Source organism: Hetaerina americana, unplaced genomic scaffold (genome assembly GCF_022747635.1).
Source record: "Hetaerina americana unplaced genomic scaffold, ioHetAmer1.1.p SCAF_13, whole genome shotgun sequence".
In the NCBI taxonomy this organism is placed as follows: domain Eukaryota; kingdom Metazoa; phylum Arthropoda; class Insecta; order Odonata; family Calopterygidae; genus Hetaerina; species Hetaerina americana.
The window spans coordinates 5,011,137-5,032,775 of record NW_027286403.1 but is presented as its reverse complement, the minus strand read 5'-3'; the positions used below and the strand labels follow the sequence as shown (position 1 = coordinate 5,032,775).

At 40.9% G+C, this 21,639-nt stretch overlaps 1 protein-coding gene across 1 annotated transcript in view; it reads left to right on the top strand.

Moving 5' to 3' along the window:
- The window catches only part of LOC139686123 (carboxypeptidase B-like), a 45,724-nt gene that overhangs the window by 6,967 nt on the left and 17,118 nt on the right, over positions 1–21,639 (top strand). Inside the window, exon 2 of the mRNA XM_071583307.1 lies at positions 14,289–14,394. Within this exon, the coding sequence (XP_071439408.1) occupies positions 14,289–14,394 (106 nt within the window). The remainder of the gene's footprint in view (positions 1–14,288; positions 14,395–21,639) is intronic.

Below are 21,639 nucleotides of genomic sequence, written 5' to 3'. Positions count from 1 at the left end.
ATGACTCTCCATCCCCCACTCGCACTTGACCAGACTGATACATGTGTACAGATTGCGGATGAGTCTCCTATCCCTCAAATCCACTCATATTTCCTACAATAAAATGCATTAATCAAACCAGATTCACTCTCTTAAACGCCTTCTTGAATTCTAAGAAAGAAACGCATCCTGACTCTGAAGCTATGTTCCTCTCCTTCAGTGACCTAATTACTGCAATGGCACCACGCGTGCCTATCCTCATTCTGAACCCAAACTGGCCATCCCCGAATCATCAGTTTCCGTTCTCTCTATAATCGTTTTTATTATCCTGAATAACCCTTCATTTCTGTGTGACATTAAACTTATTATTCTGTAGCCCTCACATATGGCTGCCGTTTATTTTTTTTAACAGGAACTAACATTGATCTGACAAAATCTTACGGTAAAATTCTACCCTCATAAATGCTAAGAATTAGGCCATATAAAATCTTCCTCCCGCATTTTCCTAAACATTTAAGCAATTCCTCGGGAGTGTTGTCTACCTCCACGCCCTTATTAGATTTCAATTTCCTCAGTGCCCTTTCAATCCCACCATCAAGCACGTCTGAATCTAAGCTATCTACGAACTATGTCATGCTCTCTCTCTCTCTAGGTCTTAGCTTGCTGGTCTAATGTCTCTACCATAGATTTCGTTCTTCCATATCAGTGTTTCCCAAACTTTTTCGAGCCACCAACCAGCTTGGATTCATAAACATACTCGTATAATCAACGGCCCCCAATCGATAGCTTTAAAATAATAATCAAAATCATGATACAAAAATAACCAAATGAGGAACATTGAAATAGTTAAGTTAAAAACAATGGTTAATCAAATGTTTATTTTCAATCCAATAGATATATAGTTTTCATATCACATTGATGCAAAAGACTTAATACACAATAAAAGGAACTTAGGTGAAAATGTACTTTTTATCTACAAATAAATTATCAAAACAAATATTTTTTAAAAACCTTTTTTTGGAAGTTTACATGTCATTTTTTTACTTGAACTAAGCAATTATACAACATGAACATTTTCAATTTATAAAAATAGAATACCCAATCATGCTTTGTTAAAATTAGTTAAACAACTAATTGACTATTGATTAAAGTTTTTCATGGTCTAGTAGTCATTTAATGAGATTCTATTGCCTAGCTGAATAACTTATTTCCATCAAATAAAATTTTAATGGAATGGATGGGCTTGATGACCTGACACCAGTTTTCCAACGCCCGGATTAATGTCACTTAGCCGGAGTCTTAAATCACCGCGTTCACAAACCTGATGTTTCTCATGTTTCTCTGCCTGGAAATAAGCTGAATGACTGCACTAAAACCAAGTTCCAGCAAATATGAAGTCGAAAATGCAAGAAGGAGTTTTAAGCAATATACTGGCCGTTTATTTTCATAATATACTTCGCCATCACAAAATAATACAAAAATTTATATAATCGCACTTTGGCAAGAATGATATCATGAGACGAATGAAAAATAACTAACAAATACAGCCTTGATAATATCGTTGGAACCATATAGCTTGGAAAACGATTATCTAGGTAAATATTTAATGAAAAACACCGAATCCAATTATCAGATGAGCTGATTCCTCTCCAGATTCACACCCGATGTATTCGCACTAAACCTTACTGATAATTGAAAATTGGCAATTTTCCACAAAATATTATTTTTTGGACATTTGCCAATTTTTGATTAATTATGATATTCCACCACATCACGCCTGAAACGTCTCTTTCTAAACCTTACTGCCGAAATACTCAGTGTCGTGAAGTTGTGCCAACGATAGACCAAGTGAGTTTAACCCGTCCAAAAGTGTCGTTTGTGCGAGAAAAACTTGGAAATATTTTCAAACCGTTCCTACTTTGAAATGTAAGTAAACACATGGTTTAAATTACTTCCAGATGTGGGAAACAATGTAAACTTTAAAAACGAAACTTAAAAATGAAGACAAAAGAAAGGTTACCGAGCCCACGGGGCGGTGCTCTAGTCTATGGGGACGCAGTCCTTCTATCTCTCTTGAATCTTCAAAGGTGTAATTAATATTCTTCCCCGATTACCTTTGGCATTGTGGACGGATTTTGCCCTCTAATATCCTGGCAGTGCCTCATTTTCCTGTACAACGAACCGGTGTTACCATTCTTTTGTAAACTATTCATCATCATCGCACTGCTTCCTACTCCACGCTTCTTTCACTCTCGTTCATTTCCCGCATCCGTCTGTTATTTAACGCTTTTACATCCTTCAATCAAACTCTGTGATTACATTCTTCCAATTCCTTCTCTCTTCAGCTTTCTAATCACCTCGTCTGTCATCCAAGGCGTTCTTGCCATTTTCCCTTTTACTATTCCTATAGTTTCGTTTTCAGCTTTCGATATCCATTTTTTATTTTTTACCATTTTTATCCAATAAAGTGCTCAGCTGCCTTTTCCTGACTCGTGATTTTCTCTAAATACTGCTGATTCTCCTTTACTGCCTAATGCTCCTTCTTTATAATTCCTCACCGTATTCCCTGTTTTATCCTCTTTAATCTGATGTTGCACTTCATTTGTAGTAAATTATTATCTGAATCCGCATCTGCTCCAATGAACAGCGAATTCATCTCACTGTTCCTAAATCTGAGCCTAAAAATAATATAGTCCAAGAGGTATCCTTCCATACTATCGGGAATCGGGATGGTGGGGTTGCTAACGTACTGGCTTCCCACCCAGAGGGCCCGAATCCCGGTGGTGACAGATATTTTTCAGTGGTGTCCCGATCCCTACTTAAGGTGCTTTGTGGAGGGCACTTTGAGTTAGTGCACCGTCCGTTGGATGGGACGTAAAGCTGCGGACCCCTTGGCGCCTTTTGTTAAGAGTAGGATAATACCAACGCCGGGTTTCTCTCTATCCCCTAAGGCGCAAATGACCTCAGTTGTCGGTCGCCTCCCTTAAAAACAACTACTACTTCAATACTGTTTTCCAAGATTATTTGGGTCTCCCACCGGGTCCACGTTCGTAGATTTGCCGACGTTTCGATGGCCGAGTCGTCCATCGTCTTCGGGGCATGTCGTTACTCAGGTATTTGGCCGCCTTATATAGTTTGGTCAGGAGGTCAGGTCACGTCTGATTGGACACAGCGTCTACCGCAAACCGACGCACACAGACCTTTACCTCAACGGAAGAAGTCACCATCACCCCTCCCAGAGAATGGCGGTTCTATCAACGCTTATACACCGAGCAAGAGCAATATCTGACACAGAAAGTCTTCACAAGGAGCTGCTGCACCTTAAGAAGACTTTCAGGCAAAATGGCTACAGCGAGAGAGAAATCGCGTTGGCGCTAAAAAGGACCGTCAAGCCTCGGGCCTCCACACCGAAGGAAGCCGAACCAAAACCACTGGCAAGGGCGGGTCTACCCTTTGTCTCCACGGTCTCGGGCAAGGTCACGAGAATACTGAAGAGGTACAACATCGACACCTACTTCCGTCCCTGTAACAAACTCAGGGACGAATTAGTAAGGGCAAAGGACTCCTGTGGCCTCATGACCCCTGGAGTATACCGGATACCCTGCGAGTGCAGCCAAGTCTACGTGGGAGAGACCGGAAGGACCATTGCTACAAGGTTAAAAGAACACCGGAGACATTTCAGACTGTGCCAACCTGAGAAGTCGGCCATTGCAGAGCACAGCATCATCTCCGACCATAGCATTCGGTGGGAGGAGACAAGGATCCTGTGCCGAGAAGAGAAATTTTGGGAAAGATTGACTAAGGAAGCAATAGCGATCCGGCTCGAAAACAAATCCATTAACCGAGACAGCGGATACTCCCTCAGTAACGCGTGGAAACCCATTTTGAGGAACATCAAGGAAAACAAGAGGCGGAAAGCGTCCGACCAATCAGACGTGACCTGACCTCCTGACCAAACTATATAAGGCGGCCAAATACCTGAGTAACGACATGCCCTGACGACGATGGACGACTCGGCCATCGAAACGTCGGCAAACCTACGAACGTGGACCCGGTGGGAGATCCGAATAATCTTGGAAAACATTATTCGCCGGGAAAATACCAGATCATTCTACTTCAATGCTATCCACGCACATCTATGTGTACTTTGGTGTTTAAACCAGGTGCCCATTATGATTGAACGATGTTTCCTACATCTCGTGCTGCTTTCTTCCTGCGGTCATTCCTTGGCCGTAAAACTATAGTCCCCTCCCTCACTAAAATCTTTTCTTTCGCCTACCCTCGTGTGATAATCTTCCACCATTATCAAGTGTTCCCCTCCAGTAACACTCGCAATCATTTCTTCTAATTGAACAATATCCTGTGTGCATCCTCCTCCTTGTGATTGCGTGGTGGCATGTAAATTTGAATAATGACTAAATTCGTTGGTTTCGCATTTAATTCTGCTAATTATATTCTCTCACGCGACTGATCTATGCGGTCTTGTTCGAAGCCTATGTCTCCCTTGCTTTTGAGTGCTTGCTCCATTTATATGTACGAGTACATACATTCAAACGATCATGTTCCCTATGCGGATTAAAATGCATGAAAACAGGTAAGGAATCATATACGGACTAATAGAAGGGACAAGTATTATCGACGGAAAAAATGTGATAAATCCGGAATCCGATTCCGGGATTTATAACCTTCTGGGATCTGGGTCCACCAATTAAGCCATTGTGCCAACCGCCTCAATTATTTATTCCAAGCAATGACGGTGGGCACTAGTATAGGAAGAAATCCTGGAAACTGCCGGACTCGGTCACTGGTACGGCTGCTAGGCCGGGCAGCGGGAGAGGCTAAGTTTCCACGGTCGTCAACGCACGGAATCCTTGGAATGTTATAACTATATCGAGGACAGGGAAACAAGAATAAAGCGCGAAATGGAGAAAGGAAATACCTTTAAGTAGATGCTTTAGAGTTGTGCGAGATGAGATGGAAGGATGGTTGTGATTATTGGAGAATAATTTACAACTGATAAGAAGAGAGCCCGGGAGTAGTAATATTTAACAAAAAGGTAGGAAGACACGTAGTAAATAGGTTAGGTGGAGGATAGAATATTACAGAGATGCAAGATGGGCCAAAGAACTTTGTCATTATTCAGGTTAACGTGCCAACAAGAAACCATAGGGAATAAGAAATAGTATGCTCAATTATCTTCCGTTAATAACCATGCATATGAAAAGCGGAAGGAAAATAGGAGCCAAAATCATAAACTGAGTTATACGAGGGTGCAAGATCTCGCCAGCACTACTCAACGTGTATCTAGAAGGGTCAATAGAAAAAGCAAAAGATTTGGGATTAAAAAGGAGTAAAGGTGAATGAGAAGTTGATATGCTTCGGTTCGCAGATGACAGCAGAGTAGTAGCAGAACCGCAAGAGGACCTGCAATCAACAACCAGTGCTATGGATCAAATACTTCGGGAATGTAATATGAGGATCAACAGGAAGAAAACTTAAGTATTTTTGCGTCTGAGAGAAGCTAGTACGCCTTTAGGCAGAGGCCATAATTCGAGGAGTGAAACTAGACCGAGTGGAGCCCTTCATCTATCTGGGAAGATTCAACTTGGAATGAAAGAAGTTTCACAAACATCAATCGAAGAATGGCACAAGCTATGCAGGCGTTCATGAAGCATAGGAAGGTAAAACGTTCAAATAATCTAGGGTCACAAGCAAGGATGCTCTCCGTCCAAACATCGTTTGAAGCATGGCATTTCACGGATCAGAGATATGGAATATTGGAAATGTGAAACAGCGAAGAATGGAAGCCTTGGAAATCTGGTTCCAGAGTAGAATACTAAAGATTAAATGGGCAGACAGATTGAGGAAAAAGGAAGTATATGGATGAGCAGAAGAGGAAAGGACCATGTGAAGAACTCGATTGATGGATTGGGCACCCCTTGTGGTACAATGGATTAGTTAGAAACATAATAGAAGAAAAAATTGAAGGGAAGATCCCGCGACGAAGACCATCAGAAAAGTACGAGGAATATTTGAAAAGTAAGGGTCGTTTTCTTGTATTTAAATATTAGTGGCTCTAAACAAAGTTGTACGTACGCATGCTGTGCCACAAATTGATTATTTCCGAAGCCACTGAAATCATTAATTTGATTCAGTAGTCGTTTTCCTACCGGTGAATACAGATAAAAATTTCTGCGAAAATCGTTGTCCCCATCAGTTGAGAAGTGCGTGCTGCCACTCGATTTTTATCAAGGAAAAGGATTCTTTGGGCAAACTTCCCAAAGTCATCGGGAGTTGATGAGGAGCGGAGTGTCGTGCACAGAATCCCGACCAATGAAATGATTCAATAAGGGGACCAAGGACTGCGATCTGATCGACGAACGACCATTAGCTCTCTGGCTGGTGAATTTCCTATTGTTGAACGCACCACTATTTAGATAATAGTTATGGCAAAACTCGCATATGACAAATTGTATGCAAGGTGGGCACCGCAAATACATACCGACCAGCAAAAAGAGCAAAGAATATTGAGTGTACAAGCATTTTTGGACCGCTGACACCGGCCCAAAAACCTGGCTACTGTATCTTGGTGGTCAGCGGCTTGAAGGCGACGGGAAAATTACGACTGGTTCATTTTCCAAGCGGTGATTTTCAATGTTGATTATTTAAGAAGCTGATACAACATTACGAAAAGGCTTATAAGTGAACAGTGATTATGTAGAAACATACTTTGCACTTTCAGGCTTCATTTCGTGGAATTGTTTGGTGTCCATATTAAATGAGTTTTTAATTTCCCTTCTTATAAAGTCTGTGGAAAATCACAAACTCACCTAATATGGACATTATGTAGCTAGAAAAAAGTAGGTTTGTGAGAACCTAAAACCGTCAATGAAAACTTTTACAAATGACTATATTTTTAAATGACTAAACGGCCCTTACCCTTCAAATATGCCTCGTATATTAATCACCTAAGCTCCCACATTAGCAGCAATCCTGGGATTATTTTCAGACGACGTTGATTTACAAATAAATAAGGACACCTGCGGATAGCAAGCTACTCCTCCGATGCGAATAAATGTTTTTTACAACCAAACGGCCCTTACTCTTCGAATATGCCTGGTATATAAGACAAAATAACATGGACGTAAAGCAGAGAAGCTAACAGGAAGTGAGGGAAATTATGCTGAATAGAGAAGAAGGGAAGGCTGCAGTAAATTAATCTTTAGATTGAAATACTCATTATTATGATGCTGACGATCGGAAATAGTTGCATGTGTATCAGCAAGGAAACCTATTGATGATGGGGATTGGGGTGAATGAGGTGATGGGTGATTGATGGGCACTCGGGAGTGAGGCTGGGGTATACGCCTCAGGAAAAAAAAATGTCGGAAGAATGCCATAGAGTCCTGCCGGGGAAATTATTTAACCACAACGAACACTTGGTTGAAAAATCGCAACATACGGGGAAAATGCGCGCAGACAAGGAGAGATAGCAGTTGCACAATAGACAAAGATTTGGGAACAGCATTATAAATTCCCTCAGATTCCCGCGAGCGGATGCCGTTCCAGATCGTAATCCGGCACTAATAAAGTAAAACGTCAGATTTAGAAAGATAAAACAGGAAAGACAGATTATGAAGTATAACGTAGAAGCCGAGAAATGTAGGAGAAGAAGGGAGCATACCCCGAGACGAAAAGGACATAACATAAAAGGATATCGAAAGTCGCAAAAGATATTATTGGAACATTTAATAGAAAAAAACAAGGAAACAATGGATTACTGGCGGGAGGATAATGAAGTCAGATGAGTTATGGAAATGTAAGCACAGAATTAGAAAAAAGGGTGGACATAGAAATAAATAATTAACAGAGATGGAAAAGTAATAGGGTGAAAGAAGTGTGGTGGAAGACGAAGAGCGAGGCCGTGGTGAGTTTGCAAAGGAATAATGAAATTGGTGCGCTGTTCAGAAAGGTGATCTATAAGTAAGTTAGAAGGGTAAATTGGTGCAGTGCATTAAAGATACGACAGGAAAATTATTAATTGGACCAGGAAAGAATCGAGAGAGGAAGGAGTATACAGAGGAATTATGTGGCAAAGAAATTAGACCAGCAAGCTTGGATATAGAAAGAGAATATCACGTAGATGGGGATGGCTTAGGATCAGTCATACGAGGGCAGGCAGAAAAGTAATTAATGCACACATGCTTGTAGAGCGCGAACAAAAACAAATAGCAAGATGAGGTGAAGAGTAAATTAAGGTACAACTCTTAAATTTCAAAACGTATATTTATTTTTCATCATAGTCACCGTTAAGGCTAACACATTTCTCCCAAAGTGTAACAAGTTCTTTCATTCCGTCGCTGAAAAACTCTTCCGACTTTTCTCGAATCGAGGAGTTGACAGCTGCCTTAACCTCATCGTCCGAGGTGTAATGATTACCCTTGATGCGTCTCTTGAGTTGAGGAAAAAAATAAAATCGCAAGGCGCAAGGTCGGGGGAATAAGGAGGGTGTGGAATCGGTTCAAATACAGGTTTCGCAGAGCCTCTCCTGTTGCGCGCGAGGTGTGTGGACGAGCGTTGTCATGCTGCAGGATTATTGGCGCCAGGCTGCCTTTAACACGACAAACACGACGTCGGAGGTGTTTTAGGGTATGTATTTACTGAGAAGAATTTACCGTTGCCCCTCGTTCTAGAAAATCGGTCACATAAACTTGGTGAGCATCCCAAAACACAGTCAAAAGAAGTTTTTTTCGGATGTTGTCTTTTGAACTTTTTCGCCTGAGGAGAAGACGGATGTTGATATTCAGCGCTCTGTCTTTTCTCTTCCGGGTCGTAATAGTGGACCTATGACTCGTCCCATGTCACAATATTCAAAAGAAAGTCGTCTCCTTCGTCACGATAGCGCTGCAAAAGTTGCTCGCAGCATTCCAATCGACGCTGATTGTTGCCGTCTGTGAGACGGCGTGGTACCCATTGTGCACAGATTTTACGGTATCCCAATTGTTCAATAAGGAAGCCGACACGTTCCTTGGATATTCCTATATGGTTTGCGATACTTGAGTGATTCGCCGGTCATTTGGAATCAAATCTTCGACGAGTTTGCTATGTTTATGGTCTGTGGCAGTGATCGGACGTCCGCTGTGTGTTTCATCAACAATTATGGCTTTTTCAGGCTCGCAAACTTGAAATTTTACTACCCATCGATTAACAGTAGAGCTATCAACAGCATAGTTACCATAAACAGCCTTTAAACGACGATGAATTTCATTAGGAGTCACTTTTTCAACATTTAAAAATTCGATAACGGCACGCTGTTTAACTCGCGTTGACAAAGTACTAGAACACGTCTCCATATTTCCGCTTCTCGAAATACACTGGATGGACGCAACGACCTTAAACGTGCGCATGTGCAGTTCGTGGGAATGTTACTTCCGCGTGCCATCCAGCATGCTTCTGAAGGTCATTTCGTTCTCGCTCTACAAGTATGTGTGCATTCCTTTTCAGCCTACCCTCGTACTTGATAACGAGATAAAAAATGTATTAAGGGAATTGAAATCAAAGAAGGCGGTGTGAATGGTTGACGACCCTACGGGACTGCATAAAGGTTTAGGTAAACGTGAAAGGAAGGGCATTTTTGGCTAAGTTGTAGCGTTGATGTTGGGGATTTTAGCTGGAAGATTTTTTTACATCAGTCTTCGTTCCCATCGCATAAAAGGGAAAGGCAGCCATAAAAGAGGTCTACAAAGAAATAAGTTTGATTTGACAGGTGGAAAAAGTGGGACTTTGGAGCAGCAAGAAAAGGATGTAGAGGTGGACCAATGATAACTTGGGGATAATTGGTTTGGGCTCATAAATGAGAGGGAGGTACGCATACGGAGAGAGGTACGCATGGTGCCAAAGAGGTAATGGTACCACTAACACAGGGTGTGGTGGCATAAATTGCTGAGTTGAAGGGCATCTGAATTCAAATCAGTAAATTATGCTGTCGCATCCTTTAGAACGGAAAATTAGAGTACAATAACGATGTATTTTTTTTCATTGGTATCAGGATCGCGTGTGGTAGAGTAAATTAATCAGAATTCATGAATTTATTGCATCAAACAGAAGTAGATTGGCGACTGATCCACAACATGTACATGTCTCAGACTGCACAGGTGCAAGTAGCGGAAGGGGAGTCGGACAGTGCAAAGAAGCGGGGTAATACGGGGAATATTAATAATTATACCTGAGGATATTCAGCAGAGATGGAAGGAATATATGGAGGGACAATATGGTAAAGATATCCGGCCAGCATGCTTAGACATGAGAAGAGATTCTGACGTTGATGAAGATAGCTTAGGTCCGAGCATACTTGATGCCACTGATGCTGGGATAGAGGTATCAGTCAGGGCCACAGAACAATAATTTGGATTTCGAGCGCGGCTAAAGCGTTTCTAACGCTTTCTAAGTCATCTATAAGATTATGAAGACCAGGTCAAATAAGGGGAGAGGCACGCTAGATGCCATTGCAGTAATGAGGCCTCTAATAGAGAGGAAACTACGTGGCATAAAAATCAGGATGTATTTGTTTCGAAGATTTTGAGAAGGTATCCCAAATAGTAAATTTAGTAGAATTAATGACTGTATTGCAGAAAAAAGGAGTCGATTGGATGAGTCAGCAAATTACCTGCAACCTGAACATGTTTCAGACTGCTAAGGTGCGAGTGAGGGATGGAGAGTCGTCATAGACAGTGTTAGAAGAGGAGTAAAACTAGGCGTTTCTATTATAATTCGTGCTGTTCATCGTATATGGAGAGAAAATGGTAAAAGAGTCATGGCAAGAACTGGAGATAGAGATGCAAGTCGGTTGGGAATTCATAAAATTTCGGGCGATCAAGCTTTAGTTTGCCAGTCAGCCGGGAGGTTGCAAGAATGGAGTGAGAATAAATGTAATCAAAACAAGGGCCATGCGGTTTTCGAAAAATAGGAAATCTAAATTCAAGATTAAAATCAGGATTCATACACTGATGTAGGTGGAGCAGTTTCTCTTGGAAGTATTTTACACCACGTTTATCAAATTAGCAGGAAACCAGAGGAAGAATCGCCTTAGATAAAGAAACTTTTACAATAGTGAAGGAATCGACGACAGAGACTTCAAATAAGGAGGTTAAGAAAAGATTGTTGAAAACATTACATGAAACGTGGTTTTATACGTTTCGGAAAATTGATCGTTGACGCTGGATGATAGGCGTAGGTAGGAGGCTATTGAAATCTAATTGTGAAGAAGGATAACAAAAGAGATCCATTCTAAAATTGGTTTCATATCTGAGGAAAAATGAAGTCATAAAAGAGGTCTACATAGAAATAAGTTTGATTTGACAGGTGGAAAAAGTGGGACTTTGGAAGTATTATCGCTCAAATGTTTGGGAGAACTCCAAAGGAGCAGGGAAAATGGATGTACAGCGTAATCGACTGGCGATAGAATGGAGATAGACTGACAGAGGGTAAAATGCTTTGCGAGCGAGGAAGGAGTAGGAAAAGGATTGGCATATTGGACGGCGTTCGTCTTTCATATTTGTTCCTATCCCTTTCCTGGTACACGTGCGTGTATTCATATCACTGAATACGGGTTCGCCATGTGGCGAGTTTTCGTGTTTGAATATGTGTGTGTGTGTGTGTGTGAGTGCCCTTTTACGTGTTCCCTATTTATATTTTTGTGTTCTATCGTGCCGTCCAAAAGTTACATCGCTCTCATGGCTCCTTCTACATCATCTATACACACACATACATAAATACACACACACATACATAAATACACACACACATATATAAATACACACACACACACACACATATATATATATGTGTGTGTGTGTGTGTGTGTGTGTGTGTGTGTGTGTGTGTGTGTATATAAATATATATATATATATATTTAAAATGTATACACATTTTTAAGGGCCCCAATCATAATTTTTCTGTACTAGAAATACAAGATGAAATTAGCTTCTTAGGGACTGCTGTATTACGTCTTATCAGAGCGTGTGTAATGCCCACATTCAAGTAAGGAGCGTGAGTTTCTTCCCCGGATCATGATTGTTCCTACGATTTGTCACGAATCAGGAAATTGGTTCCCGGTTGATTCGATTTCCCACGATTAACGTAAATCTTATTGTTTCGATTTTTAATGTGGGTCATCGAAATGCCTGGTCCCCTGCACCCTCAAGTCGTTAGACAGACGCTCTACCCTGCAGAGGGTACGGCTACTGCATTATTTCGGCATATTCACATCGATTTTAAAGGGAGAATCATAAAATACCAGAAGAATACTTACTTAAGGATAAAAACTTATGACATTACCCACTATGACAATATTAGAGAAGAATTTTAAACGAAATGTAAACTTGTTATTACATGCTCATCGTCTTCGGTTTTCCTTGCTGCCTGACCCGGTCTGAATGTCTACCGTTATGGACTCTTTCCTTCTCTCCCCCCCTCCCGTGGCAGGTCAACCATAGGAAGGAGTGAGTACTTTGGGTGGGGGGTTGGAGGAGGCGAGGTGGGAAGCAGGTAAGGCGTGGAGGTAGTGCGTTAGAGCCGGGGAGAGGGAGTCTGTCTTCCCTTTGAGGGGGAGGCGACCAAATGGGCGGGCGGCGGGTCGAATGGTGGCCGCCAAACTCATGGAATTCGATATTTTTTTTCGAGTCTCAGAGGGTGTCACCCAAAGTAAACGGGTTGCAAAATACCGGGCTCCGTTCCAGGAAACGTGTCGTGGAGGATGGTAATACATGCTTGTGAAGTGATACCGCGGAAGTTGATGATACTAGGTCGCGATTTCACGCAAAAAGTTACCGGGTATGGGCAAAAATGAGTGTGTTTTTATGCACGGAATATTTTCTTGGTGAATAATGGATCCCTTGGCATAGAGGATCCTTTCGAAGAGACCATAGATTTCAGACATGGAACCACTTTCTTTCTGGATTGGTTTTTGACATGTGTAAAACACATACACATTTATGAAGGTGGTTTGACAACCGAAAATTTGGAACACGTGTGAGTTTCATATATTCTTATTAGGTAATCTACCGGTTAAGGTAGGTTTTTGGATGGACGTAATTACTAATTAAATAATTTGTTGCCCCTAGCAAAACACAACATCCTACTCTACATCAGGTCCCTCTTCAGCTCTGAGTACTTTCTTCCTCCCTTCATCCCGTCCAACATCCCTATCCTGTTCCTTCCCTTTCCTCGTTTGCCTAACATTCTCCCCTCAATTACAGTCTTCAATATCCCTTTCATCCACTTTTCCTGCCTCCATAGGATTGCTCCCAACAAACCCCTCTCTTCGCCCGCCATACCAAGTACTTCCTCGTTTGTTTTCTTCTCTGTCCATTTCACCTTCTCCATTCTTCTCCATACTCACATTTCAAAAGCCTCCAGTCTACGTCTATCCACCTGCTTCAATGACCACGTTTCCGCGCCGTACATAGCTACGCTCCATATCAAAGTTTTTACGAGTCTTTTCTTAACATCCTTACTCAAAGTCCCTGTCATCAACTCCCTCCTCCTTGTGAAAGCCTCTTTGCCTAGCGCAATTCTTCTCCTTACGTCCGTACTACTTTGACCGTGTTGGTCCAAAACACTACCGAGATACGTAAACTGTTCTACCTTGGGAGGTGTTTGAACGTACGGTGATCTAAGAACGAACTGCTAAGTTTCACTTGTGATTTGGTGGAATTGGAACAATTTAATGCACAAATAAGAAAAATTTATCTAAAGATGATGCAGTACATTGGAAGCTGGTGAATGCATATATATATATATATATATATATATATATATATATATATATAGTGCATCGGAAGCTGGTGAATGCATATATATATATATATGCATATATATATATGCATATATGCATATATATATATATATGCATATATATATATATGCATATATATATATATATATATATATATATAATATATATATATATATATATATATATATATATATATATATATATATGCATTCACCAGCTTCCGATGCACTGCATCATATTTAGATAAATCACCGTACGTTCAAACACCTCCCAAGGTTTTTATATGTGCACAAGTGATTGTTCTATATATGAATGATAATTTGTCAATTTTAATTTGCTCATCTACTTTATTGTTTCTTTTTTATTATAACATTGAAGTATGCTAAATGCCTCTGATACATGAGGTTCTCTGTCATTAATGTAGTGTAATTAATGAAAAATCACACTAAGCCAGCGAAAACTATTTAGTGAAAAAATATAAAAAATACAATTAACACAATTTCTTACATTTCAGCAAATGATATCTATGCAGAATCCCAAGATGACCAAAGATCAGCGAGATATTTTGAGGAGTCAAGTTGGGCACAGCATGACTTTCAAGCGGTATCACAGGTACTCAGGTGAGTTGTTAATCGGCAATTTCACTTCAATCTTTTCTAACACAGACTAAAACTAGCCTTTCTGTACTTCCAGGACAACGCGCCTTAAGTATGAACTCCTAGAGTGATTTACGAAAAAAATAACTTGCAAATACCTTCAAACAAAATCCTTATCATAAGTTTACCCGGATAATATTGAATCGATTTCGCCTCTCAGTACGCCTGCTGCAATTTTGGTGGGATATTTGCACGATTTTTCGGACAAATAAGTAAATTTTATTAAAATGTTGATATAATAATTCATTCAAAAATATTTTCATGCATACTGCATGATGCTATCCCCGGAATAGGACATAAAATGCATGACTCAACAGAAATCCAAGAAAAATGGGACCAATATCAATTTGATATTTCCCTGTAAAACACTTTCAAAGATTTAATGGCACAATGACATTATTTTTCTTTCCTAGCAGAAATTCTTGAGGAGTCCTAGGTACCTTTGGAAATGAACTTGTCACTTACTAACAAATTGGATTTGGTCTCATTTAAATATTTGATGCTGTTGAGAAAATCGGCGAATCGAGTATAATATACTCATGAATGCTTTTCTTTAATTCACTCAAAGAGATCTATGTCTCATATTCAGAAACCATGAGACTATAGTCAAGAATCGGAATATATTCTGGTTACGCACAGTTTTAGGAACAGCGTGATTGATGCGCAGTTTCCCGGAAATGGTTGCCGATCATAATTATGTACTAATGAAGTACAATTTCAGTTTCTAAAAGATAAAACAGAGACGACGGTGAGGAAATAGAATGAAGAAGCATTAAACGGTATGATAAGTAACGCGTATTTGCAGGCTGTAGAGAAAACCATGAGCGAGGAAAAGTAACTGGGTAGAATGGAAGAAAAATGTGAATATTTAAAAAAAGGGATATCGAAAGCCGAAAACGAATCTACAGGAAGAGTAAAGAGGAAACCGTGAATTTCGGACGAGATGAATAGAAAACAGAAGGAAAGAGAAAAGTTTAAACGCGGAGTTATTTAGAAGGAAGTATAAAGAGCTGAATACTAAACGCGTGAAACGAAGAGAGCGAAAAAATCGTGATAGAATACCCAGTGCGTGGATATGGAAAGTTTACAAAGAAAGTGCGGTAAAATCGGTGCGCCATATAGGACGGTGAAAACACAGTCGGGATCCGTGAAAATAATCGAAGATAAAACAGAAAAATTATTAGTCGAACCTGGGAAGATTCAAGAGAGATGGGAGAAATATATGTACATATATATATATATATATACACACACACATATATATATATATATATATATATATATATATATATATATATATATATATATATATATATATATATATATATATGATTTCGTCGGCGTAACACGGAAGTGTTGAATAATAAATGGGACAGTAACAAACAATATAGACACACATAAAAAGATCACTCACACGTTATTTCTTGATCATTTCGACGGAATTCTGCTCCGTCTTCATCGGAGAATAATATATTTAAATAAACCATAAACACAGTAATCAACCCGAAGGTCGGTTTGGTAGGCGATGGTAGAGTTCACCCAGTACTAAGCCCTACGACGTGTGAAATCCACACATCAGGGTAGGGGGGCCAGTTCCTTTCCCTGTGCCGGTTATGGTTTCCCAGGAAGTTCTGGTACCCGAAAAATCACATAACTTGGGTGGAGCTGCGGGTGCCCAGAGTGCCTTGCCCAGGAATCGAACCCGGGCCCCTCCGGTCAGTAGTCCAACACTCTACCCCCTGGACTACGGCGACCCATATATATATATATATATATATATATATATATATATATATACATATATATGTGTATGGAAAGAGAGAGCAACTGCATGGTAAAGACATTAGGGCAGCAAGCTTAGATATAAAAAGATAATATTCCGTAGATGAGTATTGCTTTGATCTAGGCAAACGTACTTGATGGCGGGATAGAAAGGCTATGAAAGGAATTGAACTTAAACACGCCCGTGGGGTTTGGCAAAATGCAGCACTCAACTACGTGTATTCAAGGGGTTAGGAAAACGTGAGTGGAAGAGTTTTTATGGACGAATTCGTAGCATTTATGAGGGAGGAATTTGACCGGAAGATTTCGTCAGATCGGTGAGCTTCCCGTTCCAAAAAAGGTAAAGTCTACATCAAGTGAGGACTACATAACTCTAAGTTTGATGTCAAACGCAGCTAAAATATTTCCAAGGACCATTAATAAAAAAGCGGGGCAAATGATTACTTATATTTGACGCCCAATTAGTTTATTAATTGAGTATATTAAATATCTTTTTGCACTTCCTTCTCATAAAATCTGAGTTTTCATATTACTATTTCTTTCTCTTGTCTATGTCACCTTTTAATTCCTATGCAATCCACGTTTCCTTGCCTTTTTCTATTTAACTGTCCCTATAGTTTCTTATTCGAATTTCAATATAGCCTTTTTGATATGGCCATTGTTAAATACTCATAATTCATCAGTCCTGTGCTTCTTTCACTTTGTTCAGTTGAAAATCCCTTAATTCCAAATGCCTCACCCGATTTCTCTGTTTCACAATCATAAATCCGATGTTTTACTTTCATTGTACTAAATAATAGTCGGAAGACGCATTCGCTACTGGTAATTTTTAAGATTTGATTATGCTCTTCTTAAATTTGTGCTAACCATTGTGTAGTCCCATTGATATCCCTTTGAATCGCCGCGCATTCTCCATGAACACCATAGTACTCTGTAGTTTTTAAACCGTGTGTATGTTATGTTCAACCCCTGCATCCTGCAGAACTATGTTGCTCTCTGCCTACCGGTCATTCCTTGCCCCTTACCCTTGGTCCTGGTCTACGGTTACGGTAACGGTACATTACTCTACAATTATCGCTCCAAAAAGCCCCGCTGTCCTCCCGTCTCACCTCGTAGAGCCGTAATATGCTTGTATTTTTCCTTTCTCAATCTTCCGCTTTATGATTTCTAATTTCCTTGTTCTCTACATTGCACAGTATTCCAAGTCCCTGTTCCTTCCACTTGGGTTTTCTTCTTGCTTATATACGCGCGAGCGTGTGCGCACACAAACACGTGTGTGTGTATGCATATAAACTTTGATTAAAACATTAATACGTAGAAACACCGAGAAAGGACACTCACATATCTAGTTTTGACATACTCCGAAAAATATAAGGCAGCGGAGTGTAGATAGCAAGTGGAATGTAGCAGCATTTACTGAATTAACAATTAAAGTGTATCAGTAGGCTGTAGATAAAAGTATGAGCGAGGGAAAGGAGCTGAGTAGTATCGAGGAAAAATGGGAATATACCAAAAAAAGGATATCGAAAGCCGCAAAAGAAACTACAGGTACTGTTAATAGGGGAAGGACAAGGAAACCATGGATCACGGAGGAGATGATTTGAAAGATAGATGAGAGAAGGATATGGAAGAATGTAAACACAGACTTAGGTAGAAGGAAGTATAAAGAGTTACATAATTAATTAAAATGGGCAACAAATAGAGCAAAAGAAGCATGGTAGAAGACGCAGTGCGAGGATATGGAAAGTTTGCAGAGAAAGGGTGAAATTGGTGCGCTATACAAGAAGGTTGAAACACTCTCAGGTAGTAAGAAGGGAAGATCTGTGTTAACAGTTAGAGATAATTCGGGCAAGATAATATTTGACACAGAAAATATTCAAGAGATGGAAGGAATATATAGAAGAATGGCATGGTAAAGAACTTAGGCCAACAAGCTTAGACATAGAAAGAGAACATGACGTAAAGGAAGATAGCTTAGGTCCAGGCATACTCAGCGATGAGATAGAAAGGGCATTTAAGGAGATGAAATTACATTAGGCCGTAGGAGTAGAAAACATTCCTGCGAAACTACTAAAAGGGTGATGAAAATGCGGGAGGAAGAGTCTATATGGACTAATTCGTAGCATTTATGAGAAAGGAATCTAGCCGGAAGACATCGTGATATCAGTAATAGTTTCTAATACGGAAAGGGTAAAACCTAAGTCATTTTAGGTCTTCAGAACGATAAGTTTTATTTCACACATTGCTAAAGTGGTTCTCAGGATCAAGAGAAGGATGAAGAGCAGAGCACATGATTAATTTGGAGAAGATCATTTTGGATGTAGGAAGGGGAGAGGCACGCGGGATGCCATTGCAGTAATGAGATCACTAATCGAGAGGAATAGAATACAGTCAGGACGTATTCACCTGTTTCGTAGATTTCGAAAAGGCGTTTGATAGAGTGACTTGGGAAAAACTAATGAGCTAATCACAGAAAATAGGGATGGATTGGAGGGATAGGGGGCTAATCCGCATCCTGTAGTCGGCTCAAGTACGAGTAGGGGGCGGAGAACCCGCATGGGCTGTGTAAGGAAGAGGCATAAGCCAGGGCTTTCCATTATCACCTGTGCTGTTCAACGTGTACATGCATATGGAGGAAATAATTGAAGAGGCATTCGAAGAACTAGAGATAGGAATGAAAATCGGCGGGGAATTCGCAAAATCGTTACGGTTACTGATGAACAAGCACTTCGCCTCCTAATGTCCCTACTATGAGCATTACTAAGAATTGGAAAACCGCGCATATAACGCCTTCTTTTAAAATTAGTGACAGGGAGGACCCCAGTAATTACAGACTCATTTCTCTCACTTCTAAATGTTGCAAAATTTTGGAACACATTATTGTCAGTTCGTAAATGAGATACCTCGATAGCATCAACTTTTTAAGTAACAATCAACATGGCTTCCGGAAAACTCGCGCATGTGAGACCCAATTAGGATTATTCACACACTTTTATCAGGTGAAAGTGGTACGTAAGTGGATGCGATCTTTTTGGATTTTCAAAAGGCATTTGATAAGGCTCCTCATGCTAAACTAATTCCTAGATTGAATTTCGCAAGTATAAACAAGGGCTCAATAAATTGGGTTGAAGACTCTGTCAGAGGGGGAACAGAGGGTAGTCCTTGACGGCTCTAGTTCCGACAGCGTACGAGTGATCTCAAGGAAGTGTAATCGGGCCGTTGCTTTTCTTGATTTTTGCTAACGATCTGAACCGCGAAGTGAAAAGTAAAAATTAGAATGTTCGCGGATGACACGGGGATTCATTGGGAGATGTCTGGGAATGAGGATCGTTTAATATTAGCAAATGATCTAGATTGCATTTCGCAATGGTGCACACAATGGGGATTGTCATTAAACTATAACAAATATTCGGTTGTAAATTTCTTTAAACAATCAACGTGATGTGTTTACAAACTAGCTTGAGTTGACCTAGAAGTAGTTGATAAGGTAAAATACCTAGGCGTTACAATCTCTAAAGACAACTTGGAACGCTCACATACGAGTAGGTAAAATCTGCGGGCAAGCATATGAAAAATTGGGATTTACTAGACGCATTGTTGGCAGGAGTGACTCCAAGGTCAAGGAACGCTGTCCCCACGCTCTTGTATGGCCTAATTAAGGTTATGCATGTAGTGCATGGGATCCGACTGGAAAATGCCTCATTCGGGAAATTGAGAAGGTTCAACGCCGGGCAACCCGTTTCGTTAAAAACTTTTACGATAAAACGAAAAGCGTCACTGCAATGCTTATGGAGTTGGTTTGGCAGTCATTAGAAGAAAGACGATTTAATGCTAGGTTGAACTTACTGAATAAAATCAGATCCGCATGTTTCAGCACCGAGGTCTCGCAAATTATTCGCACTCCAACATACATTGGTCGCTTGGATAACGTATATAAAATTCGGGAAATAGATGCCAGAACTAGCAGACTCAAGGACTCCTTCCACGGACAATACGGGATAGTTACTGCATGATTATGTGTGTATGTACATATATATATATATATATATATATATATATATGTGTGTGTGTGTGTGTGCGTGTGTGTGTGTGCGTGTGTGTGTTTTTATGTATATATATATATACACAGGTTTCGTCCGGAAAATAAGTGTACTGATTTTTTCCCGCCGCTCCAGGCGCGCCCAGCACCGCTCTGACGGGCTGCGATTGGAGGGGGGTATGTTGGCAAACGACGCTGAAAAAGGCAGTCGGCTCTGAGCTGTGGTGTAGTGAGGAGCTCTGTTAACGCGAACCTCCACGCTCGACCCACGTCACGGAACGCGATGCCGAAGTTTTTGGAGCAGCGTTATTCCATCAAATTTGCGGTAAAGCTTGGGAAATCGTCTACCGAAACTGTCGGTATGATTAACCAGGCTTACGGGGAGTCAGCCATGTCCAGAAACATGATCTTTCGGTGGCACAAGATGTTCGTGGAGGGCAGAGAAGAGGTCGACGACGAACCACGGCCTGGACGCCCATCAACGACACTCACCGACGAAAATGTGCGAAAAGTTCGCGATGTACTGAACTCTGATCGTCGTCTTAGTGTTCGGATGATAGCAGAGCAGTGTAATGTGCCAAAAACAATAGTGCACGAGATTATTAGGGAGCAATTACAGATGCGAAAAATTTGTGCAAAGTTGGTGCCGAAAGTGCTCAGTGATGATCAAAGACTCAATCGTTTGGAAATCGCGACACAACTTGCGGATCACTGCAAAAATGATCCACATTTTTTAGAGAACGTTGTTTCGGGTGACGAGACGTGGATCTTTGAGTACGACCCGGAGTCGAAGAGACAAAGTGCGGAGTGGCACACCCCGTCAAAAGAAAGCTCGCATGAGCAAATCTCGGATCAAGGCGATGCTCATTGTCTTTTTTGACAAAAGGGGAGTCGTCCACTACGAATTTGTACCTGAACGACAAACTGTAAATGCTGCATTTTACGTCCAAGTGCTCGACAGGCTTTGAAAACGAGTCGCCCGCGTCCGGCCAGCGATCAAAAACATCTGGCGGCTGCATCACGACAATGCGCCGTCTCACACCGCGCTTGTCGTGTCGGACTTCTTGGCCAAGGACGGCGTGGCAACGCTGCCGCACCCGCCCTACAGCCCGGACTTGGCACCACCGGACTTCTTTCTGTTCCCGAAGATAAAGAGGAGTTTGAAAGGAACGCGATACGGGACTTTGGACGCCGTCAAAGAGGCCGTGACGACGTGTCTTCGAGAGGTTCCCGATGATGCCTTCGCGGGAGCGTTCCAGGAATGGGAACGCCGCTGGAACAAGTGTATCGACTTACAAGAGTCATATTTTGAGGAATATTAGCTTAAGATATGTAAAAGTGTAATAAATTTTTTTCCTGAGCTCAGTACACTTATTTTCCGGACGAAC